We start from the raw sequence: 24,099 nt of genomic DNA, 5'->3' as shown, positions 1-24,099 counted from the left end.
TCAAGTCACGTGCACTCGCTTGTTCCCGTTCGATCAGCCGATAATCTACAGAGTCGACGACGATAACTGCCCTGGTCTCCCCACACTCTTCTCTCTACTTCACACAATGCCTCTTCTACGCGTCTCTCGAGTCCGGCCTGCTTCCAGGCTGAGGTCTACACTCTCCCGTACTCTCTACACCTTCCCCGACCGCGTCCAAATCGACCCCGAAGTCCGCGACGCCGTCAACTCAAACAAACCCGTCGTCGCCCTCGAGTCCACCATCCTCACCCACGGCATTCCCTACCCCCACAACCTCGCCCTCGCCCACGACCTCAACTCCATCATCCGCTCCGAAGGCGCCGTCCCCGCCACCATCGCCCTCGTCAAAGGCCGTCCCGTCGTCGGCGCTACCGACGCCGAACTCGAATACCTATGCTCGCCGCAACCTGCCTCTGATGAGAAATTCATCAAAATCTCCCGTCGCGATATCGCCTACGCCGTCGCCAACGGCGTCACCGGCGGAACCACCATCGCCGGCACGATGATCCTCGCCCATCTCGCCGGCATCCGTGTCTTTGCCACCGGCGGTCTCGGCGGCGTTCACCGCGGCGCAGAGCACACCCTCGACGTCTCTGCCGACCTCGAAGAGCTCGGACGCACGCCCGTCGCTGTCGTCAGCGCTGGCGCGAAAGCTATCCTTGACCTCGCAAAGACTTTTGAGTATTTGGAGACCAAGGGCGTCCATGTCTCCACATACGGTGAAAAGGGCGTCAATATCCCGGCTTTTTACTCCAGAGATTCGGGTATCAAGAGTCCTTTCAACTGGCCCACCCCCGAAGCTGCCGCCGCCGTCATCCGTATGTCTTCTTCTTCCTCCTTTCCTTCTTCTTCTTCACTCTGCTTACTAACATTTTACAGACGCCAACTCCCTCCTCAAACTCCAGTCCGGCATGCTCTTCTGCGTCCCCCCACCTCCCGAATTCGCCATCCCGTCCGAAGAAATCGACGAAGCGATCGACGAGGCCGTCATCGCCGCGAACGAGGCCCAGATCAAGGGCAAGGACATCACCCCGTTCCTGCTCGACCGCATCCTGCAAATCACGGACGGCAAGAGCTTGAAGTCAAACATCGGCTTTGTCAAGAATAATATCCGCATGGGCGCAAAGATCGCCGTCGCGCTTGCAAACCATGAGAGTGGTGCCGAGGACAAGGTTCGTTGATATTTCTACGTATCTTTTTGTAATTCAGTTCTGTTTGTATGCTTGTCTTTTGTACATAGAAATATATGCCTTATATTCATCCTCTTATAGACTTTTACTTCACCATCCGCTCTTTCTTCATCTCCTCTTTCTTCGCCGTCTCCTCTCTCTTCGCCATCTCCCGCACATCCAGCACCATCATCATCAACAGCACCCCGCTGCCTCGTCGTCGGCGCCGTCGCTGTCGACCTGACCTGCGACCTCCCCTACGCCTCCCTCGCCTCCCCCTCCTCCTACCACCACACCTCCAACCCCGGCGCCATCCACCGCACCCCCGGCGGCGTCGGCTTCAACGTCTGCCTCGCCGCATCCTACTCCGCCCGCTCATCTCCGCCCCCTTCCTTCCGCATGATCTCCGCCGTCGGCCCCGACGCCCGCGACATATACTCCGCCCTCGGCCTCTCCCCCTCCTCCTCCTCTCGCGCACCCGACCTCTCCGGCGTCCGCGTAGACGACGCAGGCCGCACGGCGCAGTACATCGCCATGCACGACCAACACGGCGGCCTCATCCTCGCCTGCGCAGACATGTCTCTGGTCGAAAACCTCGCGCCGGCGCACATCCGCGCCGAGTTTGCCCGCGCAAAAGCTCAAGACGGATCATCAGTGAGCTGGGTCGCCGTCGACGCGAACCTCAATGCCGAACCACTAACCACGGCCGTCGCCTGCGCGGCCGAGATCGGCGCCCGCGTCATGCTTGAGCCGACGGCGGTGATTAAAGCCCAGGCTGTACTCGATCTTCTCGCGCGCGGCGACTTGCACGGCGTCTACACATCCTCCTCCTCATCTGATTCCACCCCGCGCAAGAAAATCGACCTAATGACACCAAACGACATCGAGCTCGCAGCACTCTTCGAATACGCCCGCACACACGACCTATTCGACACCCCCGCCTGGTGGACAACCCTCGACTCCTTCGCGACCACGCACGCCTTCCGCACCGCCGTCGCAGCACTGCACACCCGCTCCTCAATCCCGGACGCGGTCAAGCCCGAGCTCGAGGCCGCGCTCGTGAGCAAGCAGGGGTTGGTCCAGCAGGCGGTCCATTTACTTCCGTATATCCCGCATCTGTTTATCAAGCTCGGCAGACTCGGCGTGGTGTCCGTGCAACTTGTCTCGAGCGCGGAGATCGTGGGGGTGGTGGATCTGGTTCCGCACGCGTTGTCAGAGCGGCTACGCACCGCGCCTGGTGTAGTCGTCTGGACGGGCGACGAAGGCAGGTCGATCGTGGTGGCGCATCATCCGCCATTACCTGTGTCGAACAACGAGATCGTCAGCGTCACGGGCGCGGGCGATTCCTTTGCGGGAGTTCTACTTTCCGAGTTGGTCGACCACGAGGCGTCTTCGTCTGAAACCCACCAAGATGTGTTGGCGGATATTGGCAAGATGCAGAAGATTGTAAAGAGAGCGCAGATGGCGTCTGTGATGACGCTGAAAAGTCGGTTTGCTATTAGTCCTGAGATTCAATCTCTCTAGTCTCTTTTCTCCAAAGAGATGTATATATCAACCTCATATAACTTATAGAAGTGGATGAAATGAAAAGTAATAGAATAATTTGTTTATTATCAATCGCAATCATCAGCAAACGCCCCGCCGTGACAGCCCACCATTCCCAAAACCTTCTAGGCAATAAACACAACAGATGTACAGTTCCAAGACACAAAGCAAACAAACTCCCTGATGCATATATAAACAAAGATGCCGAGACCTAACACTCAACTAGACCACGATAAATCAAAACATATTACGCCGTGCATGCTGTTATAACAATAACCTTCCGCAATCAATCAAGCAGCAGAAGCAGAATCAGGTGACGACAACGTAGACGTCTCCGCTTTCTCGCTCTCCTGCTCATTTATCTGCTGCACTTTCCACACCAGCACGCTCTCATAGCAAATCACAAACTGCCGAAGACACTGCACCATCGACAGCCGTTGCCGCCTCAACTCATGCACAAGGTCCACAATCAAATCCTGTGCGCTGCCGGCCTTGCTCACGCCCGCCTTCTCGTCTTCCTCGGCGTGCTGCATGATATCGATCGCAGAGTCGACCGCGCAAAAAGTGCCGGTGCGGCCGCATCCCGCGCTGCAATGCACAATCACCGGATGAACCTGATTCTCAGACTTGTCCGCACCTGCGTCGTCTGCGTTGAGTCGCGACGCCATTCCACTCAGCGCAACCAAATCGACCGGATCCGCAGGCGTGCCCAGATCCGGCCACGACACGTACTGCACATGCGTAACCACGCGCTCATCCCCTCCCTTCGTCAGCACGAACTTGCGCACACGCACCTTCGTCCCCGTCTTTTCGCTCAACAACACTTCCTCCTCCGCCTTGTGCGTCAGCATAATCGCCCCGTACCGCGCGTCCTGCCAGTACGAATGACATTTAACCTGCCCGCCTTCCTGAATCGGCGTCAGCATCACAATCACCCGCACGCTCTGGTCCCACACTACCGACCAGAAATCCGCAAACGTCTCCGGCAGCGGTCCTTGCGTGGCTATGTACCGCTTGCGGCTGCCCCGCGGCGAGATGTAGGACGCGTTGATGTAGTCGCAGCAGCCTGGCGCGCAGGACAGCTTCACGCGCGTATGGTCGTAGGGGAAGATGTTGTTGTACCGATTCTTCGCGCCGCGCTCGAGCGCCGCCGTGATTGAAAACTGCTCTTCTTCTTTCTCCTCCGTCTCTTCGACGGTAGTAGAAGTAGGCTTGCTCAAGCAAAACGGGTTGCCGCCACTAAACGCATTCTTTGAAATCGCGCACGTCGTCTTCGAAATCACACACGCAGAGCTAAACGCCCGCTCAAGCCTCCCCTTCTCCGCCTTTTCAATCTCCAAAAATCGGTCGGCGACCTGCTTCGCCCCGTCCTTGTTACACACGAGCTCCTTCAGCCACTGCGGCAGCTTCTTCAGCTGCGACTGCGTGCAACTCTCGGGTACGCGGATCGGAATCGGGTCCCCGACGCCGCCGAGCAGGTCCATGTTTTGTCGGATGTTGGAGAAGAACGGGTTGATTGGCTTGCACGACGCCAGGGTCGGCATGCGCAGGCCGGACAGAATCGGCACGCAGCGCGACTCTTTGGTCATTGTCGTGGATGAAGGCGGGCAGAGAGATAGTTTGCTGGACGAGGGGGTGGGTGAAGAGGGAGAGGTGGAGAGAGATGGTTCTGGGGTGGCAAGAGTTCCTTCTTCACCTTGGTCTTTAAACTCCTTAAATCTCGAGCCGAACTCGCAAATTCCACCTGTAAAGTGTAAGTATCTCAAAATAAACCAACAAGAGAAATCAATCATAAACTAACCTTTCAAGAAATACACACGACCGGTAAACGCCTCGTCGGCGACAAACTTGCGCGCAGTCTGATAGACAGGTGAAGTGGCGCACAGCGACGCCGACGCGGCGTCATAAACGACGATATCCCGCTTCGCCTGCCACCCTTGCATGCGCTCGCTCTGGTCGCCGCAGAGCGAGTCGACTATCTTTGCGACCGTGAAGGCAGGCCGTTTGAGCAGCGTGGAGGGCACGCAGAGGTTGATGGCGCCACGCACGCGAGATTCTGCGAATTGCGCGTAGGGCCGCACGTCGAGGATTAAGAGGGTCGAGGGCGAGGAGTGCAGCATGAGTGCGAGCTCGTGGGCGCAGAGGGGGGCTATTGAGCTTGCGGACACGAGGGATGCTGAGGAGGAAGAGGAGGAGGAGGAGGAGCAGGGGGAAACGGGCGATAAAGAAGACTGGGAAGAGGCAGAGGACATGGAGGAGAAGGAGGAGGAGACCGAGCAGGCCGACGACGAGAAAGAGGACACTGAGAGCGAAGAAGAGCTGGGGGCCGAGGTGAATGAGGCAGAGGAGGAAGGTCTCATGGCAAACGACGAGGCCAGACAGGCCTTGCGCGCGGTCTCGAGGCTGGCCTGCTGCGCCTGGCGAAGACGTTCCCTGACGACAGCGTTCTCTAGACACTCGTCTGCGCGCTCGCGGTCAAAGAGACCTCCGGCTTTGGGACTGGTTGGCGAGTAGGAGGTCGGTGTGGGTGGCGGGAGCTGGTCGAAGAACGAGGCGGAGGACTCGTTGGGTGGCCGCTGCTGCTGCTGCAGCTTGGTCGGGAAGGCGAGTTCGGTAGCGGGCGTAGGCAGGTCGAGCGAGAGATGGCGCTGCTGCTGCTGCTGCTGGTTCTGGATGCTGTGATGCTGCTGTACCGAAGTCATGGAGAGTACGTGTGTTATTTGCTAGTTGTCTGCGACTGCGAATGTGTTCTTGTGCGGAGAAACGCAGAGGTTTAAAAGACAGCGATGGAGAGGAACCGGCCATTGTTGTATGATATCGAGCAGATTTAGCGGCTCGGCGCAAGCGTATCAGTGGTGCTACAGTTGTGCCACAACTCGGCAGCCACAGCGGCGAATGACGCAGGCGCAGGGCCGATGTCGTCATAGCCAAACTCTCGCCGCGGGTCGCGCGCCGCCAGTCACAGCAGCCAGCACATCTCCGCCAGTCGTCTGCTACGGTTGTCGACCGGCGATAGTTGGTAGATAGTCGATATATTCTTGTTATAAATCCTATTTGAATCGCTGAGCTTCCTCCGACAGACAATGTCGTCATATCCTTCTTGTACTGCGTTCACAGCGCGGTCTCCATCCGGGTGAGGCGTCCGTAGACCCTAAAATAAACCCCCAGTTAGCCGTTGTCGTTCTCGCTGTGTGTGTGTTCTCGCGGTCTTCTGATTTGAGGCGCAGAGCAGGGCGCACCACTTTCGAGAGCCAGGGCCAGTGCCAGAGCAGAGCGGAGCCAGAGCAGAGGCACATGCAGGCACAGAACAAAACAAGCCACAAGCAGCTCATCCCGACATAGCAGATAGGCTAAAAGCGTGCTAAGCTAACGCAAAAGCAGAGCCAGAGGCCTAATTTCTCGCCAGCTGATAGCCGCAGGTTTCTTGCTTGCCAAACCTTGCTTCCTGCGCTCTCTCCCGCTGTCTCAGCCAGCACCTTGTTCTCGGCCTCGCTGTCATCGAACGAAAAAGCAATCTCTCGAACTGGCCCCCGCTCGGAAAAAAGAAAAAAGCAAAGAGAATAGAACGAAAAAGCAAAGATCAAGAACAGGACTTACTCTCTCGGAATTCGGTACTGAATCATCCCTGCGTATATCATGCAGTTCTTTGCCCGCACCCGAATCTCCCCGATTTTCTATTTTTCACTCACGTTAGCTTCTTCTTTTTTTGTCTCTCGCTCGACTTATCTCGCCACACGCTGAGGCTTTCACCTCTCCGTGAGCTAATATTATCCCAGCTGGCCGCTTCATTTGCCAACTCTAATCTCCTCCTCCTTTCTTCTTCCGATATCCCCCTTGATCGTCCATCATATATATATATAGTATATCGTTATAAAAACAATATAAACATATATACAACAGAAAATCAAGAGATTGCGCGGAAATGAACTAAATGAAAAGGGATTCTTCTTACCTTGCTGCGCGTAGCATCTCCAAATGCGCTACTATCCATCTCCCGCGTGATCCTCACACAGCATTCCATCGCAATCACAAGCAACATCGGCACGTTCCGCGCAACGTTCTCATTCAACTCGCTAAACTTCTGCGCTCGCCGCCTAATTCCGCCAGTGTCGTTGTCCAGTTCGAGCGGAAGCACCCTCATCCCCGAAATATACCCCAGGCACGTCTCCCACTGCCCGCTCTCGTACGCCCTTCGCGCGTCCATGATCTGCAGCAGCATCCCGCATGCCTCCCGGTTCCGCGGCGACAGCTTGCGCACAATCTCCCCATTGCTCTCGTACACAGAAATCACCTCCCGCGCAAGCTGCACCGGGTTCTCCTTACCCGCAAGCGACATGCTCACTCCGCCCAGCGCATTCTCATCTCCTCCCTCAGACGTCGTGCCTAGGTCGGCAATCGCAAGCGACTCGCCAAGCGTCTTGTTTATTATCGACAGCACCCGATCATACTCCTCACTCAAGTGATAGAGCAAAATCGCATCCGTCACACGTCCGTCCTGGTCCGCCTGTTCGGCTGCTTGCTCCGTAATCGTCCGCAGAAAATGCTCCTCGTCCTCAATATTAATCAGCGCCATCTTCTGCTCAATTATTCCCGCCTCGCGCGCGCCATCTGCCCGAATATCTCCGAGCAAGACCGCAAACTCCCGCGTCTCCAACACCATCTCCCGAATCGCCTCATGGCACAATCGCAGATACGGTGTCTCCTCCTCGATCGCTGACCTCTTCTTATTCCGGCCTGCCACTGAACTATCCTCGCTTCCCCTTAGATCGCCATTCAGGCACAGCAGCGCCAGATAATCAAACGCGTAGCTAGCATCCGTACGTCTGAAATCACGCGTATAGTACCCAATCAATCTCGCAAAATTGATCTCGGGCTGCTGGCTCTTGCTATTCAAAATCAAGAGATCGGCATCGAACGCTGCTGATTCCTCTAGCGCCGGTCGCAGCAGTCCATAGTACGTCAACGCAATCGCAAAGTGAACCGCGTCAACCGGCTGCAGCTTGTACACATAGTGCACCGCGCGCTCGTACTGCCCGCTCAGCAGCAAAAGCTGGAAGTAAAGCATCGGATTCGTGCCCCGCGAGTTGAAATGCCGCGCTCCCAGCTGCACCAGCATATTCTGCAAATCCTCCAGGTTGTACCGCTCAGACGCCCCGCCTACCGCCGACGCACTGTTGCCCGCGCCAAACACATCCCCCGCTGCGGCAACAGAGTCGCGCACCAGCATCAACTGTGCCCACATCCAATCCTCCGTCACCCGCAGCACTTCGGGGATATGCTTCCGATTGAGCTCGCACCGGCCCAGCAGTTTGTAGAGCGAGTACTTGAACGGGTCGTCCGACTTGGGATCGTAGTTGCGAATATGGTGGTTAAACTCAGACTGCAGACGCTCCGCAAGCTCGCGCGGCAGTTCGTTGTCTTCCGATCGCGCGTAGGCTTTCAGATATGTCGGGAACGTGCGCTCAATCTTTTGAAAGTAGTTGTCGTTTTCGATCGTATACTGCACTGCCTCCTCCACCAGACCAGATCGGATGAGATAATACAGCAACGCCCAGATAGGAACGTTGTTAATAATCTAGGAAATCGTTAGACTGCTCTTGCAAAATATTGCTTCAATAGCATCCTTACCTCGAGATTCTGGGCAACCCACTGCCCGTTCTTTGCAAACCGTAGCTTCACATACGCAAGAATCTTATTGATAACCGACGGCACACCACCGAGCTCGGCCTCAAGCGGATACTTTGAGATATCAGCCTCGACAGTCTCCAAAAACTGCTTCTCCAAAAACTGTCTCGAGCTCCGCGCAATCAGCTGCTTCATCTGCACCGTCTCGACCGAGGTCGCCGACGACGCCGACTGGTTGCAGTACATCCTCACAAAAGACCGCTCGCCCCGATCGGCCGGAACAAGGTTCTCGAGGATACCCCATGAATCGCGAAGTTGGAGTGACCGTGTATCCGAGCCAAGGCTAGCGACCACTTCCTTGAACGCGCGCAAAAGCGGATAAGTCTGTTTGGCAAGTCTGGCGTCGTTGAGTTCATGGACGACGTACGCGTACCGGATCTGTCGCATCTGATGCATCACGCCTGCTTGCTGCGACTGCTGCGGCTGCTGTTTCTGCGTCGACGTCTGCTGTGCTTGTTGCTGGTAATCCACGCCTCCGACGTCGGCGAAATCGAGCGAGCCCGAGATAGGACCAAGCACGCTCCGACCCAGCGACGACTTTTTCCATCCGCCAGCAGCACCAGGTCCCAACGCTTGCGCCTTACTCGCCCGTCTCTGCGCAGACTCTCCAGACAGAGACACGCCGCCCTCGCTCGCCGCGACCGACGCGTCATATGACGCAGCAGCAGCAGAGCCACCGGTTGTCGAGATCCCGAGCTCGGCGGCAAGTTTACCTGCCGTTCCGCGGGGCACCAGGCCAAAATGCTCGCAGACCAGCAGCTTTTCGTAGTTCCACTGAAGCCTGATATTCGCCGACACGAACGCGTCGAACTTCCTGTTTGTCTGCCGCACAGAGTCCTCGATCGAGGCCACGATGCTCTCCTCGCGCTTCTGCCGCAGGTATGAGACAATATCGCTGTCGACCGCCGCTGCAGACGAGTACCCGCTCCCACCACTCACGCCTCCGCTACCGCTACCGCCACCGCTGCCTGCCCCGCCAGCGTTCCCACCAGACTCAAACGTAGTGTGAAAGCTGATCGTCTCGAGATCCTGCGCGATGTCCTCAGCATTGATCCCCGATCCCGCAAGCAGATAATGCGCCTTTGTGTCCCCGTCCGCCGACACCGGCGCTCGCGACCGTAGACTCCGCGCCTTGCCTGCGATCTCGCTAATCCCGAGCTGGATCGCGCCGAGCCCCGTCACGTTCCGCGGAAGCGACTTTGTGTTTTCAAGTAGTTGATCGAGCAGCGATGCCGCGGGCGGCAGCAGGATCGTCGCAGCAGACGATGCTGCGGTTGTCAAGTTTGTCGTCATCGGCTTTGATGACGTGGTTGTTGATGATGCTAGTGAAAGTTGTGGTTGGGCTACTGCAGCCATATTGTTGTTGATCAGTGTCAATAAAAGATTCTGTTTTCTGCTCTTCGCGTTGTTTACTTTCTCCTCTTCGTCCGGGATAATCCAGACCAATCAAGAAAAGAAAATCCTTTTTTTCCTATCCTATCACGCCAGATTCAAGATCACGAGAAAAGTCGGTGGCGAAGGAGAAATCAGGAATTCCAGTTTGGTGTTTACAGGAGCCTCGAGAACACTTCTGCAAGAAAGGATGCAAACCTCGAAACTTTTTTCCTTGAAACTCAAAAATTTAATTCGGTCAGAAAATCGAGAATAAATCAGCTTTAATTCATTGACGATTTATTTACTACGCCTTTTTTATTCTCAAGTTCTATAATTAAAAAAATAAAATAAATAAAATAGGTAAATAGATAGAGTAGGTAAATGAGCGGTATACCGTACTGCTATAATCATTTTCAAAGACAACAGGGAGTAAAAGCCACGATACCCATACATCGCAGAGAAACACGCAAAAATAAGAGAAAAAAGGCATCGTCAACGGACTCGGTTGTGTGTAGGAGAGACAAAAAGACGGAGAGAAGAAAAAGAGAAAAGAGAGAGGGAAAAACAGGACACGCTCCAAAAACATGGGAAAAGAGAGCAATAAAGAGAAAACTATTAATATCATAGTTATAAGCAATCAGACACCGGCGTAGAGAGATTGATTTTGCGTCTTCTCGACCTTCTGTGAAATAAATAAACAACACGTTTTTATGGGCACAAAATGAATTGGACATGATAGATAGGCACCGTATATATCATAATCCTTTTGTTTTTTTATCTTTCTCTCAGCAGTAATATCCCTAAATTCTTCAAATTTTCAATCATATTCGCGCCAGACCATCAGAAAAGACTTCTAGTCCTCGTCCATCTCACTGGGCTTCAACAGACCACCGACCTTCATGGCCTTTTCTCGCTCAAGCCTCTGCTTCTCCTCCATCTCGAGCTCCTTATCGTCAGCGTACAAATAATCAGTCGAATCGCCGCCGTACTGCTTGATTTGCACCAAGAAGTCTCTCAGGTTAAGCTTGAACCGGTTCTGGTTGCCCGTTAAGCTGAACAGGCCCATCACGAAGTTGTCGACCTGCGCCCGTTGTAAATGCGGGAACGCGTTCATCAACATCGTCGATGAATACTCGCGCAGGAAATCCGTGTTTGAAGTTCCGGGAGGAGCCTGATCGGCTTTGTACAAAGGCGCGGTGATCCGGCCGGACCCCACCAGATCAAACATTCTCGATAAAAGATACGCCTGCAGTTTGAAACCAGCCTTGTGATCCGAGTCCGTCAGCACAAAGAACGCGTCCTGCAGAATCCGGATGAAGAACGTCTGGTAAAACGCGTCTGCAATCTGCGGGTCAGACTCTGAGATATTGTTGATCAGCTCGATACAAATATTGAGTCCTGCAGCTTCGACCTCACGGTTATCGTGTTTGCTCGCCCACAGGCACGCGTCAACCACGTACCCAAACACAGGCCCTGGCAGTTTCAGCAGAGCAGGGAAGCAGTGCAAGTTGATCGCGCGAAGCAGCTTGAAAAACTCGACACGGTGCTCGGGGTACTCTGTAAAGTCTTTGTTGATCATCTCGAGAGTGCATTCAAATACGTTCTCCAGAATAACAACAACCTTCTCGGTAACAAGTCCCTCAAGTCGAGAAACGACTGTGGTCATGCAATTGAGAACTTCCGCATCACGCGCGTCTGGCAGATTGCGGTTATAATCGCCAAGAACGGCCTCGAGAAGGGGTGGCAAAAGATTGTTATTGACGGCCTCAAGGTCCTCAGCCTTGCTGACGTACATCTCAACAAGCTTCAAGATCTCCTTCTTCACAGTCCGTAATCCGCGCACGCGCGGTGTCTTTGTCGCAATTGTGCCCTGCGCGGCAATCGACTCTGAAATCATCTGACTGACCGCCTTGTACAGTCCCAGCATGTCCATATAGTTTCTCGCGAGCTGCGGATAGAAGCACGCGCCCATAGACGTGCAGGCAGAAACATTGGTCTTCATGATGTTGGCAAACACCTTGATCGTGTTTGTGTCGGACAAAATCTCAGGATTCTGGCCGGCCTGTTCTATGATTGAGTCCCAAGCAGCGTTCGGCATCGCCATCAGGTCCTGTATTAACCGCTCTTGGATGTTGCGCGCCGGCTGTGCAGAGATCATGTATCCACAGGCCTCATAGAAAGTATGAAGCTGCTGGGGTTGCAGATCCGAAGTAATCTTGCCCAGAGTGCGCACAATCTCGTCAATAAATGGCTCGACCTCATTAGCCTGCTGTGCCACAAAATGACGCTTGCATTTCTGCGCAATCTTGATAAACGTATCGCACGCCATGTCCTGCACACCTTCGTGAGTCTCGTGCATAAACTCAAACAGCTTGTTCACGACCGTCTTGAGGAATTTCCAGTGCGCCTTCAAAAATCTCGGGTACTGTCCGACGATATACATGATGTTCGACGCGACAACGGCCTTGTTATCCTTGCCACGCTTCATCTCGGTCAGTCCCAAAAGATCCTTGATAACAGTTACCAAAAACCGCTTCTCCATCTCCTCGTTCATAGCACCCGAGATCGAACCGATCGCCCAACATAGAGTGTTTAGGTTGTTCCATGACCATTCGCTGCCGTCGATTTGCCGGGCAAGCTTGTTCGTCATGATGATTTCGGTATCGACGACATCAAGATGAGTCAGGTAAACCAGTACCTCGCGCATACTCTTGTACAGCGTGATTGTGTCGCTCTCCTTTACGAATTCGCGCACAATCTCACCTTCGTCGTTTTCGACAATCAAAACCTCCTCAGGCTTCACCATCTTCTCAATCATCACTAGCCGAAGAGCCGACAAAACCTGGCTGTACATGTGTTTCCGCAGATCATAGTTTTGGAGTAGATCTGGGTGCGCAGCGCCGCCATTGGCAAACACGCCGGCGGGAGAAGCAAAGTTCAGTTGCATAAGCGGGTTCATCTCGTTAATGGGCAGCTGCTGTACTTCCTCGTAAAGCTCAAGCACAAGTCGCGCCCAGTAGTCGAGACATCCTTTGAATATCTCTCGCTCGTCGATCTGCGAGATCTTGATGAGGAATAGATGCGAGTTGACCAAAATGTCCTTGCTCTCATGCTGCTCAATAAGCTATAGTTTAATAACCTGTTAGCTTCTGTACCAAAGAAAAAATATAATTTGTGCTTTAATTACCTTCAAGTGGTGAGTCAAAAAAGCTGTGAGGAAAATCGCTAGATTTTGTAGAAGTTCTTGATCTCTTGTTCCCGCGACATCATACCACTCTTTGAAATCGGTCGAAAGGGGGAGATAGGTGTTGATGGTTTCCATGGTTCGCAGGAAGAGCGTTAGGAACTGTTGGTCGTACTGCGGCGCCTCGAGTCCCGAGATTTCGGTCAGACACTTGAGCGCAAGGTTTCTGTACTCGTCCACGACTAAGAAGCGCGATAGCAAGAGCTCGATGATTCCAGTCTCGAAAATGTAGCCAAAGGGCACCCAGTAAAGATAGCGAAGCAGTGACTGTAGGGTGGCGATAACCAGCGAAGACGAGGTGGCTGATTCAAGAACTTCGTAGCAAAGATTGTGTATTTCAGAGAATTTTTCGCACATCTCTTTCTTGAGTTTGGCAGCCTTCTTCTGTGTCATTTGGTCTGCCGAGAAATCAAAGACTTCTTCAGAGAGCAGTCTGAGGATTGTCATGTTGTTTTCGCACACGTTGGGGACCTTTCCGCCCGGTTGGCGCGAGGCAGCGTACGAAGCGCGACTGGACTGGACAACCTCAGACACAAAGCCATCCCATTTTCCAGGCCACTCTTGCTTGATGATCTAAAGAGTTACAAAAGGAGAGACGTTAGATGGTGAAGATGGGACGCGACGGATTGAAAGACGTACCTCGACGAGGGTCAAGTTGCACTTGTTAACTAGAGATCTTTGCGTGCGAAAAGTGTGCTGATCCTCAGACATGGTGATACACATCGAGACAATGAAGTTGCGAATTCCTATTGCATAAAACAGAAGAGTGAGAAATAAGATCTAGAGGGAAATACGGCGAAGTGGTTGGGGGCAAAACAAAGACGTGTAACCGTACCGAGTTGTTGATCTTCGGGAAGGGCTTTCCATCTTGTCTTGATAAGCTTTTCAAGAACAGAAAGCGCAATGTCTAGAGCAAAGAAGTGGGGTTGTGAGCAGGTTGTAAATAAGGGAGATGAAAAAAACAAAATTGGAGAGGCAGCGTACATTTTGTCTGTGGGTTGTTTGACTGCTGCAGGATCTGATCTGCGCGCTGCCAGGCGTCAGGATGATCTTGGAACTACGCGTGAATTGCAATCAGTATTTGCCATAAAACAATGATCCGTGGGCTATAAAAGCGACGAGATGCGTCAAAAGACAATGTAAAGAGCACGGTGGATAGATACCTGGGTGAGTACGGCCTGAGCTTGTTTTTGCTGTTTACGCAGAAAATGAGAGAAGGTTAGCAAGACGAACGACGCGCGCGCGGAAAGAAAACAAAAAAAAAAGAGGATTATCCTCCAAAATATCTAAAACAATAAATTAGAAGCAATAAAAAACATACGAGATCAGGCGGACCGGTGAAGAAAGCCGCGACGACCTTGTCGAGCAGGTCGATGTCGACGGGCTGGTCGAAGTTGAGGATTGCCTCCATGGCGACTGCGGACAATCAGCAGAGTAGGAAAGAAGCAAGAGCAATCCAGAAGAGTCCGGACACAGAACACGACGATATAAAGACGAGAACAAGCGGCGAGTTGTAAGGCAAAAGGCAGGCTTTTGTCGCGCAGAGGAAAGCCGAGATCGAGGAAGGCGACGGGAGAGAGCGCCAGGTTTAAGTGACAAAAACACAAAAACCTTGTTTGATCGCCCGCTCGCTTTACTTTGGCTCCTGCGGCGATATCGGACTTTTGCCTGGCTGCCGACTGTAAACAAACATCCAAAGAATATATCTCGACACATTTAAAATACAAAATGACTGTAGATCATTATCAACTAAATACACAAAATAGACATTTACACATCAATGCTGCTCGTTCTTCACTACTGTATGCATCATCACCAATCATTCCCTCTCCCTGTCGTCATCTCTCTTCTCGTACACTTCTGCTAACTCTCATTTACATCTAGAACTTGAGCTCGCTCTGGCGCATGTCCCAGCTCGGTCTCAATGCGTCCTCCATCTCGTTTTTATGTCCCACCAGTGTCCTCGGCAGCTGGCTCACCGGTCGCCCGCTCGCCATCTGCTGTCTGTGCTGCATCTGGTGCAGGTCAAGTGTGTCGACCTGCGGCGTCGGGTTGTATCGCGCCTGAGGCAGGTACTCCATCTCGCTGTACGTCTTCGACAAGCGGATGTTGTGCGGCGACGGGATCGACCGCAGCTCCACGCCCGCCCACTCTCGCTGCGCGATAGTCGGGCTCGACACCGGCGATCCAACTGCCGAAGCCGGTCCGCGCTTGCGCGACGACGGCGGCGCGAACGCGGTCGGTGACGCAAGGAAGTCGTCCTTGCCCATCTTGTGTGGCGTCGGCAGCGCAGAAAGCGGCAACAACGGCGGCAGTTTTGGTCTTTGCTTGCCGCTGCTGCCCGCGCTTCCGGCGGCTCTATACGGCTGGTACTGGCTCGTGGGAGTCTGCGGCGTAGCCGGCAGCTGGGGCGGGTAGTGGTTATACTGCTCATTCGAGACCTCCGCCATCGGGCGACCTGGCTCGAACGACATTGATCGTGGCATGTTCCCAGTCGCGTTGGGGGCGATGGCGAACGGGCGCTTGTCAGCTCTCGTGGCAATGCGGCCGGTGCTGTCGTATGCAATGCCAGAGTCGTCAACCGTGTTGCTGAAGCCATGGCCAAGTGCGGGTGATGAGTTGGGGAGTGCCTGCTGGGGCTGTTCAAAGTAGTCCTTATAGAAAGAGCGAAGACGGTGGGCACGCTCCTCGGCATCTGCGGGCTTCGAGAGCGACTTTGAGCGGTCGATGTCAGATTCTGAATGGGGAACGTGAAGAGCGCTGTCTTCCACCGCCTTATACTGCTGCTGCTGCAGGGTACGAGCGGGGCTGGTGGCGTGCACAGGGGGAATAGGAGGCTGCTGTTGGTCATAGTCGCTGTCGTTGTCGCTCTGTTCGACTTCGCTCTGCGAAAGCTCACTTTGGGCCGCATAGAAGGAGACAGAATCCGCTGCCTCGCTCTCACGACGGAGAGATACTGACGCCAGGGATGCACGGTTGGTAACAGCTGTGATGCTCTCTTCACCAGATGGGTCAGCAAACGGAGAGACAGCACCAGTACGGGCGTCAACGGAGGTGTCTGGAGAGTCAGAAGCGCCTACAGAAGACGATGACAAGTTCGAGGACGCGGCAGAGTGGACGCTGGCCGAAGACAGGGACCGGTCATGAGTCAGGGCAGGTGGCGAAGAGGAGAGGTCAGAGTCTGCGAGAGCGTATTCCTGCACCGAATGCGAGTTCTTCTGCCCTGATTTGGAGGTGAAGAGGGCTGCAGGAGGGCTGACGGGGTCGGAATAGGAGTAGCCCGAGGACGAGGACGGAAGGGCAATCTGGCGGTTGCTGTAGACGGGCTGCATTTCGTAGGACTCGGTCGACGAAGGGGCGACTGAGTTCGACAAAGACTGCTTAGGGCCCGAGGGCCGCGGGCCATAGGCAGCAGAGATGGCGCCCTTCGAACGCGAGGGAGGAAGGGTGGCCGCGAATGGGTCGTTGTTGCTTCTACGCGCTCGCGTGTAGGCAGAGTCGGGCAGGCGGGCGATATCGTAAGGAGACTCGAGCGAGGCGCGCGACTCGGCGAACGAACCGGGGACAAGGAATTCAGGGTAGAGCTTTTCGAAAGCGTTGCCAGACCGGGTGCGCGGCGGGGTGATGTCAAAGTCGTCGTGGTTGAGGTCGATAGCCGCGGCGACGGAGTCCTCGCGACGAAGACGACGGGCGCGGATGCGTATCATGATGAAGATGAGAAGGAAGATGACGACGACAGGGATGCCGACGCCGAGACCGATGGCGAGACCCTGCGAGCCGACGGGCTTCTCGCAGACGGCCTTGCCCTTGTCTGCGCCGTCGCAGTCATAGGAGGAAGAGGAGGAGGAGGAAGTTGAAGCGGCTGCAGCACGCGGAAGCAGTGCTGGCGTGGCCATGACTGTAGGATGCAGAGCGGTAAGGGGCCGAAGCAGAGGAAGGACTGCGGTCCGAGAGAGAACTACGCTGCGAGAGGAAGATAGAAGCGGGGCCGGCGAAGGAGAAAATAAAAGGAAAGAGAAAGGGAAGGCGGAACAGAGCAGGAAGGGGCAGAGAATTGCAGGTGTAAACAAAAGCTTGCCGAGTCCGAATCCGGGTTAGCGCCTTATTTTTGGCTACTAAACGCGTCTCGTACGCGTTCTGTGCTCCCTTTGTGCGCACTCCGTCCAGCAGCGCGCGGGGTGTTACGCGTGGATATGTGCTGGAAGGGCAGATCTGAGTTGAATAAAGACGTGATATGTCTTTTTCTGTTTTGTGCTGTTACTTCCCTGTTTCCTGGCCGGCGACGAGCCCGCATTCCGCTGGACTGCGATCAACCCGACGTCGGCACGGCTGTGCGCAAGGCTCACAAGTTTCACGATTATGTAATTGCTGATGTAAACATGAACTCTAATTCAAACTCTAACCCAACGGCGTAATGCGGTCGGTGCCAGGCTGAGGCTCTGCTGGGCTCTGCTCAGCTTGCTCGAGGCACTTATCTCAGTTCTTCCTGCAATTTCCCTTCCTTCTTTACCTCCTTTCCCATCTTCTTCTCGCAATGTCCGACAATGATCTCACAGAAGTGTCTCCAGAGCCGCTTGGCGACGAGGAATCTGCCATTCCCGAGACCCCTGGCACGCCGGATCAGGCCAAGCGTGAGGAGGGCACTGCTGCGTCTCCTGCCGCTGCTGCTTCGCCTTCCTCCCCGCGCATGCCCTCCATGACCGACGTCCTCAACTCGGCCCCGTCGTCGCCCGTGGTGACAAAAGAGCAGCAGCCTGCCTCTCAGGAAACAACCGAGCTCCATCTCGCCGACGAGATCGAGGACGAAAACCCGCCCCCACCCCCGCCGCGCCCGCTCTCGCCCTTTTCCCAAGCCCAAAAGACCTTAGAAGAGGCATTCCCCTCAATCGAGAAGTCAGTCGTCAAGGCGGTCCTTATCGCCTCTGGCGGCCATGTTGACCCGGCATTCAATGCCTTGCTCTCAATGTCCGATCCCGGCTTCGTGCCCGAGCTGCCTCCTCGACCGGCCGCCGCTGCGCATCAGACCCCGGCGTCGCCCACAAAGACAGATCAAGTGCTTGCGGACGAGGCCTATGCCCGCAAGCTGGCCGCTGAGCTCAACAACGAGTCTGGAAGCCATTCCCGCCCACCTCGGGCGTCTTCTCGCAGAAACGACAATTCATCGTCGTCCTACGAGCGTAGATCACACCGCGGTGCAGAGTACGACGGCACAGACGACTACCTCGGCGCGCAGAAAGAATACTCGTTCTTTGACGACGATCTGCCAATCATCAAGGAGAACCTCACGCGCGGCTTCCAAGAAACGCGGTCGAAGGTGAACGAGTGGGTCGCAAACTTCAAGAAGAAAATCGACGGTGAGGACGACGATTCGACCGACTACTACTCTGGCTCCTCCTCCGGCAGAGTCCCGTCCAAGTCCACCGACCAGCGTCGCCCTAGCCAGCAAAGTGGCTCTAGCTCCTCGTCGCGCTATCCCAGACAGACAAAGTACGACTATTCGATCGGCCGCCAGCACTCGTACGATAAAGATCCTACCGAACTCGATGGAAATTTCGCGCATCTCAACCTCGTTGACAGCTCGCGCGACCCTCCTCCTCCGCGCCCTCCTAGGCCGACAGCGGTTGCGACTTCTTTGAACACTACATCCAGCACAGAGAGACTTTACTCGCCGACCAGAAACTCGCCTGCCTCGCCCCAGCGGTCGTCGGGCAAGTGGGAGCCGCTCAGGGCGGTCGAGCCTACCCCGGACCGGGATCCGTTCTTTATCGGAGACAGTGATGATGAGGGAGAAGAGACAGGTAAGAAGCAAGTGCGTTTTGCTTCTGGGGATGACGACCTGAAGTAGATTGAGTATACGAGTATCAGCTGTAGGTATATGAATATATGAACCTCTAGATGTGAACCAGCTCTCTTGCTACCTACGTAAATCTCGATTTAGCCTTATGTTTACTTTTAACATGTTAATTCGTATATACAAAACAAGACGCCCTTATTTGATGGGTGCCACAACACCCTCCTTCTTCAACGCATCCTGAACTCTCACCCACGCCTCCTTCGGTCCCGGCACCGGTCCCTTGACAAACATGACGCCAATCTCGGGGAAGATCTTGACAACCTGAATGTTCTGCGTCGTCACCGACTTGCCGCCCATTCTACCCGCCATCTTCTTTCCCTTCAAAACACGACCGGGGTCCTGACTTCCACCGGTCGAACCGGCACTTCTGTGCGCGACGGAGACACCATGCGACGCCGGCAGACCGTGGAATCCGTGACGCTTCATGACACCTGAGAAACCTTTGCCCTTGCCGGTACCCTTGATGTCGACGAACTGGCCCTCCTGGAAAAAGTCGACGGTGATGTTTGTGCCGACCGGCAGCAGGCCGGACTCGTCCTTGACGCGGAACTGCGCAAGCTTCGCCTTTGGCGGAATGCCGAGCTTCGTCAAGTGGCCGAGCTCCGGCTTTGTTAGATTCCGAGGATTTCTCGCGCCAGCTCCAACTTCAACCGCATAGTACCCATTCTGGGCCACAGTTCTATTACACGTGGCCTGCACTCTGTCGACCACCAGCACCGTGACCGGAATCTGCCTGCCGTCTGCGGTGAAGTAAGACTGCATTCCCTTCTTAATCGCAAGCACGCCGGGGCGCTTTCGAAGCTGTTTCCGCGTAAGCGCTGCCTCTGGCGAGTTAAACAGCACAGGCAAGGGCCGATCCTCACGGCTCGGCATGACCGCACCGGGAGGAGGCTCCAGGATTGGGATTGTGCTCGAGATCTTCTTGACGTCGGGCACAGCCGTCGAGTATATACGTCCGCCTATCCTGCTCGTCTGCGCAGTGTTCAGCAATGACCGCACGCATAGAACCGCGGTCGCAGCCGGTCTGCTCAAAAATGAAGCAATTGGCCGCATTGTTGTGCTTTTGTCGGTTGTTGTTCTGTTCGCGCTGTTTTCGTAGCCCGGCCGTCGGGATTTTTTTTTCGTTTGGTCACCTAAAATCTGCGGTGAGGGCGGTGTGGCGGTGTCAGCCACGTGAGGCGGTGCTGCGTCGATGTCGAAGACCAAAAAATTGGATGGTGGGAAGGCCTGGACGCACCAGAGCCTGGTTTGTTCACGTTTGAGATCAATTGCAGTAGAACAACCGGAATAATGTCGTCGTTAATCCGCCAAAGTCATATCCGCATGCTGATGGTGCAGTCGCCGGTTTTTGCTCTGAGCGCCAGAGCTGCTAGTTGCTCGTCCTATCGCGGTCTGACTGGCATCATCAGCTCATCGTCGGCCTCGCGCTATTCCACCTCCACTCCGACTCCGCCTACATCACCTTCTTCGGTGCCGCCTTTGAAGCGGATGGACCGCTCGAAGGTCAAGATTACTGTCGACACAGAGCTGCCAGGTATGCTCCTACTCGCACTTCTCTTCCGCTACATGCAGCCCTTGTACTAACCAACTCATCAGATGTCCGCCCGCCCAGGCTAGTTCTCCACTACACCATCTTCTTCGCCGTCATCGCCGTCGCCTCCCTTGGCTTCTTTAACTACGGGCGCCAACAATCGCCTCTTGTCGCGTCGGCACTCTACTCCGCCCGCCGCTCCCCGTCCGCGACCGAAGCGCTGGGCTCCAACATCCGGTTCCGCGACTCCTTTCCCTGGATCTCGGGCTCGATCGACCTTCTTAAGGGCTACGTCGAAGTATCGTTCAGTGTCATTGGATCAAAGGGTGTGCCAGCGACGCTGCATTTCAAGAGTACTAGAAAACACAAGAGGGAGCAATTCGTGATGGAGGCTTGGGAACTTGTCTTTGATGACGGACGGACGATAAATCTGCTGGAGGAGGATGATGAGGAGCCGGAACTTGCGCTTGAACAGGACAAGGGTCAGGAGGCAAAGGCGTGATGCAGGACTGATAATTGTTTCCTTGGCTTGGCCTATACTTTGTACATATCTGAATCATTTGGCAAATATAAACATATCAAAACATATAAACAGATCAGCATGCCTGATCGTCGAACGGACTGAAGCAAACTATGCAATAACAATGCAATGAAGAAAAAACTCATTGAATCTTAAAAGAAACAAAGCAAAAGACAAAAGAATTATAAAGGCACATTTTTTCCCAATAACACCAATGTGAAAACCTGAAAAACAAACAAAAAGGATATTTACATTCAAATTACTTACAGCCCCCTCGCCTTCGCCTTTCTGATCTCCCGCCGAATAGCCTCGACATCGAACAGGATCTCGCTTCCATCCTCAGACTCCTTGGGCTGATACTGGTAATGATACTCTCCCTCGCGGAAAGTACTCGGATCCCACTGATTCTTATGCGCAGAAGACGACTCGGCCTCGCCGTTGCCCGCGGTCTCGGCATCGTACATGTCCCACCATTCCTTCTTCTTTGGCTTGGTCCATTTCGAGAAGAGGCCTTTCTTGGGTTTCTTGCCCGCCGCTTCGCGTTCCATTTGCCGGCGCGCTTCTTCGAATTCCACGATGAGCTCGCGCTGGCGTTCGCGCTGCAGATCGGGGTCCTAGATTATGAATTAGCAAAACTGCTGGTCGCTGGAATAATCAAAGACTGGATACGCACCGGATCCTCGATTTCCGTAAACTCCTCACTGACAACCTCCCACCCGCACATCGACAACAACCGAGGCATGGCTTCACGGTATCCCATATGTCCCTCAACCAACTCGGTACAGTCCATATTTTCAATACCGTAAATCTCCTCGATCGGCGCCAACCCCGCAATCCGTCCTAATCCACCAGACGTCGCTCGGAAGAGGTACCCGAGAATCCAGTCCTTGCGCGAGTATCCGTTCACGAACCGACCCGAGACCATCGACGAGCACATGATCATCATATCGCGCTTCGCGACAACTGGCGATCCAAATATGTACACGTTCTGCACGATACCGACCGCGTTGCGTTTCGCGAGCTCGTTGAGACACGAGACGATCACGCGCGCGCCGAGGGAGAAGCCGACGAGAGTGATTGGACGGACGCCGAGATTGCGCTGGATCAGAGTATCGGCCAGAATCTGCAAAATCATAGTTAGTTATAAGCACGTCTTGCTCTTATCTGAGTGGCGTACTTACCAGACCCGCTGCCCATGCACGATCCAGCGACACACTCCATGGATTATCCAGCAAATACGACAACTTGCTAAGCATCATCGGCAACTGCAGCGATGCCATCAACGCCACCAACATCGTGCTTCCCAACACTTGCTGGATACTCTGCGTCAGAACCTCAGTCGCCAGCAAGTTAATAGTCTGACCCATAGACGTAAGCATATCAGGCTCCCAATGCAGCGAGAAAATATCGCCCATGACTGGATCTACTGTCGAAAACGGAAGACGCACATCATCCTCTTTGCCCGACAACCAACCCGACACCGTCACAATCAGATTCACTCGCTCGTTGTTATGCAGCGGACGGAACTCAAACGTCTTCACATGGCCCATTCGCCGCGCCATACTGTTCTTGCCCACGCGAGCACCGATAGCAGCACCGGTCGTGGTGACGATGGCGGCGCCTCCCGCGCCAGCGAAAAAGCTCGATGTACCAGTGATTCCGACAGTCGTCAGTCCGGCCGCTAAACCGGCGCCAATCACGGGCGCCAGCAGGCCTGCCGAAAGGCCAATGACGAGTCCACCACCAAGCGTGGCCAAGCCCATGTAGACGTACTTCTTCTTGAGTGCCCGCTTCCGTCTGCGTTCGAGAATCTCATCCTCGCGCCATGTCTGCTCGCTCGGGTCATCGATATCGAGCGCGTCTGTCACGCGCTTTTCAAACTTGCAGATATCAAGCACGGTCACGTTGAGCTCCTTTGCGACCCGCTCGAGCAGAGTGCGCGATCGCGCATCATACACCGAGTCGGCAACAAGCACCAAGAACAAGTCGCAAAGCACCGTCCAGCGAATGTCAATGTCGAGCGTCATCGCATCCTCGATCGAGGACGGGTCCAGAACGTGCTCAGGCTGCTGCGATTCACTGTACTCTGGGAGAGGTGTCGGTGAGCGTGAAGTAACGAGTTCTCCGGCATAATTAGCCTCGTCATCAGATTCGCTATGTCTCATCACTGGATTAGGCACCCGGCAGTTTTGCATTAGCGCACCGTTCAGATCGGAGGCCTCCACACCATGAGAAGAGAGTTGCTCAATCATGAGTTGCTCCTCTGTTGAGATGTCCATGTGGGCATATAATCTCATGCTTATTTTTTGCGACCACATCGCCATCGAACCAAATACCGTACTCAGACTTTTCGCAATCCGCTGGGATCCCTTCTTGTTTGCCAGATCGGTCGCCATGTCGACAATGCAGAGCTTGCACAGACCGACATAGGCAATCCGCTGCGAGTCTGTGAGTAATTCTTTCGTAGCCTGTAGCTGAGTAAGAGGGTTTCGCGCCGCTGCGTCGGTCGGGTCATCGGTATGGAATAGATATTTCGTCTGATCTTCCAGCTCGGCCTCTTTCTCTGCATTCTCGGCGTCGACTGTCACACGCGTGTAACCTTTCCCCGCACCACCGCGTTGGAAGTCTTCTTGCTCATCATCGGACTTGATCTCTTCATGTGCGATGATATTCCCGTCGTCGTCGTATATGTCGTGGCTTGCAAATACTGGCATCTCCTGCCACCCGTCCTCGTCTTCGCCCATTTTAGTCTCGCCGTCATTGTCTTCGTCTTCTTCTTTAATGTCATTCGAAGCGGTCTCCGAACCATTTGTCTTTCCGTTCGTGTCTGCAGCTTTCTCAGTCAACTCTGCGCTTGCTCGTAGTTGCTGCTGCTGCTGCTGCTGCTGCTGCTGCTGCTGCTTGATCTGAGGCGCGACCATCTGCTGATACGAATACTCCGAAATCTGGCCCAGGTTGGTATTGATATTTGTTCCGTTTGAAGACGAGTTCGACAGATCAGCCAACATAGTCGAATGATCTGTCGGCGAAGTCGGATCCGGCAGAGGGAAAAAATGCCGCTCAAGTTCGGAGGCCTCTACTAGCGAGGCTTTGCGGAGATGCTGGCGTCGTAACCGCGGGGAACGGGGGGAGCGTGGGGAACGGGGGCTGAAGCTG

The 24,099-nt window shown here is 54.5% G+C and overlaps 11 protein-coding genes across 11 annotated transcripts; 3 read left to right on the top strand and 8 right to left on the bottom strand.

The window, feature by feature from the left end:
- Window positions 1-57: 57 nt before the first annotated feature.
- BZA70DRAFT_280802 (Indigoidine synthase A like protein-domain-containing protein) lies at window positions 58-2,790 on the top strand. Its single transcript, XM_064913028.1, has 3 exons — window positions 58-839; window positions 901-1,193; window positions 1,293-2,790. Exons 1-3 carry the CDS (start codon window positions 107-109, stop codon window positions 2,712-2,714), a joined length of 2,448 nt encoding a protein of 815 aa, XP_064767494.1. The 5' UTR covers window positions 58-106; the 3' UTR covers window positions 2,715-2,790.
- A 3-nt stretch (window positions 2,791-2,793) lies between these two features.
- BZA70DRAFT_193026 (protein-tyrosine phosphatase-like protein) lies at window positions 2,794-5,815 on the bottom strand. The gene is made up of 2 exons (XM_064910053.1): window positions 4,537-5,815; window positions 2,794-4,479 (listed from the first exon to the last, which is right to left on the bottom strand). Exons 1-2 carry the CDS (start codon window positions 5,435-5,437, stop codon window positions 3,026-3,028), a joined length of 2,355 nt encoding a protein of 784 aa, XP_064767493.1. The 5' UTR covers window positions 5,438-5,815; the 3' UTR covers window positions 2,794-3,025.
- On the bottom strand, window positions 5,566-6,197 carry BZA70DRAFT_193036 (uncharacterized protein). Its single transcript, XM_064910054.1, has 2 exons — window positions 5,975-6,197; window positions 5,566-5,886 (listed from the first exon to the last, which is right to left on the bottom strand). The coding sequence occupies exons 1-2, from the start codon at window positions 6,065-6,067 to the stop codon at window positions 5,695-5,697; spliced, it is 285 nt and encodes a 94-aa protein (XP_064767492.1). The 5' UTR covers window positions 6,068-6,197; the 3' UTR covers window positions 5,566-5,694.
- A 323-nt stretch (window positions 6,198-6,520) lies between these two features.
- BZA70DRAFT_268293 (Nup93/Nic96-domain-containing protein) lies at window positions 6,521-9,776 on the bottom strand (the record flags this gene model as incomplete). Its single annotated transcript, XM_064911154.1, has 3 exons — window positions 6,521-6,568; window positions 6,688-8,310; window positions 8,364-9,776. 3 exons carry the CDS (start codon window positions 9,774-9,776, stop codon window positions 6,521-6,523), a joined length of 3,084 nt encoding a protein of 1,027 aa, XP_064767491.1.
- A 273-nt stretch (window positions 9,777-10,049) lies between these two features.
- BZA70DRAFT_192963 (uncharacterized protein) lies at window positions 10,050-10,533 on the bottom strand. The gene has a single exon (XM_064910052.1). It carries the CDS (start codon window positions 10,417-10,419, stop codon window positions 10,129-10,131), a length of 291 nt encoding a protein of 96 aa, XP_064767490.1. The 5' UTR covers window positions 10,420-10,533; the 3' UTR covers window positions 10,050-10,128.
- On the bottom strand, window positions 10,534-14,653 carry BZA70DRAFT_192962 (CRM1 C terminal-domain-containing protein). Its single transcript, XM_064910051.1, has 7 exons — window positions 14,360-14,653; window positions 14,202-14,231; window positions 14,023-14,095; window positions 13,874-13,945; window positions 13,678-13,784; window positions 12,982-13,611; window positions 10,534-12,918 (listed from the first exon to the last, which is right to left on the bottom strand). Exons 1-7 carry the CDS (start codon window positions 14,447-14,449, stop codon window positions 10,648-10,650), a joined length of 3,273 nt encoding a protein of 1,090 aa, XP_064767489.1. The 5' UTR covers window positions 14,450-14,653; the 3' UTR covers window positions 10,534-10,647.
- Window positions 14,654-14,718: 65 nt separating this feature from the next.
- On the bottom strand, window positions 14,719-17,325 carry BZA70DRAFT_280795 (uncharacterized protein). The gene has a single exon (XM_064913027.1). It carries the CDS (start codon window positions 16,932-16,934, stop codon window positions 14,919-14,921), a length of 2,016 nt encoding a protein of 671 aa, XP_064767488.1. The 5' UTR covers window positions 16,935-17,325; the 3' UTR covers window positions 14,719-14,918.
- Window positions 17,326-17,422: 97 nt separating this feature from the next.
- BZA70DRAFT_296226 (uncharacterized protein) lies at window positions 17,423-18,978 on the top strand. The gene has a single exon (XM_064914522.1). It carries the CDS (start codon window positions 17,573-17,575, stop codon window positions 18,881-18,883), a length of 1,311 nt encoding a protein of 436 aa, XP_064767487.1. The 5' UTR covers window positions 17,423-17,572; the 3' UTR covers window positions 18,884-18,978.
- Window positions 18,967-20,114, bottom strand: BZA70DRAFT_280790 (54S ribosomal protein L9). The gene has a single exon (XM_064913026.1). It carries the CDS (start codon window positions 19,943-19,945, stop codon window positions 19,028-19,030), a length of 918 nt encoding a protein of 305 aa, XP_064767486.1. The 5' UTR covers window positions 19,946-20,114; the 3' UTR covers window positions 18,967-19,027.
- A 101-nt stretch (window positions 20,115-20,215) lies between these two features.
- On the top strand, window positions 20,216-20,925 carry BZA70DRAFT_290421 (cytochrome oxidase complex assembly protein 1-domain-containing protein; the record flags this gene model as incomplete). The annotated part of the gene is made up of 2 exons (XM_064914206.1): window positions 20,216-20,426; window positions 20,489-20,925. 2 exons carry the CDS (start codon window positions 20,216-20,218, stop codon window positions 20,923-20,925), a joined length of 648 nt encoding a protein of 215 aa, XP_064767485.1.
- A 13-nt stretch (window positions 20,926-20,938) lies between these two features.
- Window positions 20,939-23,830, bottom strand: BZA70DRAFT_280788 (uncharacterized protein). The gene is made up of 3 exons (XM_064913025.1): window positions 22,125-23,830; window positions 21,617-22,066; window positions 20,939-21,557 (listed from the first exon to the last, which is right to left on the bottom strand). The coding sequence occupies exons 1-3, from the start codon at window positions 23,685-23,687 to the stop codon at window positions 21,207-21,209; spliced, it is 2,364 nt and encodes a 787-aa protein (XP_064767484.1). The 5' UTR covers window positions 23,688-23,830; the 3' UTR covers window positions 20,939-21,206.
- Between the last annotated feature and the right edge of the window lie 269 nt (window positions 23,831-24,099).

This window comes from Myxozyma melibiosi (assembly GCF_037950935.1).
Source record: "Myxozyma melibiosi strain Phaff 52-87 chromosome Unknown BZA70scaffold_8, whole genome shotgun sequence".
Taxonomy (NCBI): domain Eukaryota; kingdom Fungi; phylum Ascomycota; class Lipomycetes; order Lipomycetales; family Lipomycetaceae; genus Myxozyma; species Myxozyma melibiosi.
The sequence above is the reverse complement of the archived record's forward strand: the minus strand, read 5'-3'. Positions and strand labels throughout refer to the sequence as shown.

Coding starts and splice junctions, on each gene's coding strand:
- BZA70DRAFT_280802 (XM_064913028.1), top strand. CDS start 107: ATGCCTCTTCTACGCGTCTCTCGAGTCCGGCCTGCTTCCAGGCTGAGG. Junction 840..900: donor AGCTGCCGCCGCCGTCATCC/GTATGTCTTCTT, acceptor AACATTTTACAG/ACGCCAACTCCCTCCTCAAA. Junction 1,194..1,292: donor AGAGTGGTGCCGAGGACAAG/GTTCGTTGATAT, acceptor ATCCTCTTATAG/ACTTTTACTTCACCATCCGC.
- BZA70DRAFT_193026 (XM_064910053.1), bottom strand. CDS start 5,437: ATGACTTCGGTACAGCAGCATCACAGCATCCAGAACCAGCAGCAGCAG. Junction 4,480..4,536: donor TCGTGTGTATTTCTTGAAAG/GTTAGTTTATGA, acceptor TACACTTTACAG/GTGGAATTTGCGAGTTCGGC.
- BZA70DRAFT_193036 (XM_064910054.1), bottom strand. CDS start 6,067: ATGAGCTGCTTGTGGCTTGTTTTGTTCTGTGCCTGCATGTGCCTCTGC. Junction 5,887..5,974: donor GGCCCTGGCTCTCGAAAGTG/GTGCGCCCTGCT, acceptor GGTTTATTTTAG/GGTCTACGGACGCCTCACCC.
- BZA70DRAFT_192963 (XM_064910052.1), bottom strand. CDS start 10,419: ATGATATTAATAGTTTTCTCTTTATTGCTCTCTTTTCCCATGTTTTTG.
- BZA70DRAFT_192962 (XM_064910051.1), bottom strand. CDS start 14,449: ATGGAGGCAATCCTCAACTTCGACCAGCCCGTCGACATCGACCTGCTC. Junction 14,232..14,359: donor TCACCGGTCCGCCTGATCTC/GTATGTTTTTTA, acceptor CTGCGTAAACAG/CAAAAACAAGCTCAGGCCGT. Junction 13,946..14,022: donor AAACAACCCACAGACAAAAT/GTACGCTGCCTC, acceptor TCTTTGCTCTAG/ACATTGCGCTTTCTGTTCTT.
- BZA70DRAFT_280795 (XM_064913027.1), bottom strand. CDS start 16,934: ATGGCCACGCCAGCACTGCTTCCGCGTGCTGCAGCCGCTTCAACTTCC.
- BZA70DRAFT_296226 (XM_064914522.1), top strand. CDS start 17,573: ATGTCCGACAATGATCTCACAGAAGTGTCTCCAGAGCCGCTTGGCGAC.
- BZA70DRAFT_280790 (XM_064913026.1), bottom strand. CDS start 19,945: ATGCGGCCAATTGCTTCATTTTTGAGCAGACCGGCTGCGACCGCGGTT.
- BZA70DRAFT_280788 (XM_064913025.1), bottom strand. CDS start 23,687: ATGGGCGAAGACGAGGACGGGTGGCAGGAGATGCCAGTATTTGCAAGC. Junction 22,067..22,124: donor GTGCATGGGCAGCGGGTCTG/GTAAGTACGCCA, acceptor ATGATTTTGCAG/ATTCTGGCCGATACTCTGAT. Junction 21,558..21,616: donor TTACGGAAATCGAGGATCCG/GTGCGTATCCAG, acceptor TTCATAATCTAG/GACCCCGATCTGCAGCGCGA.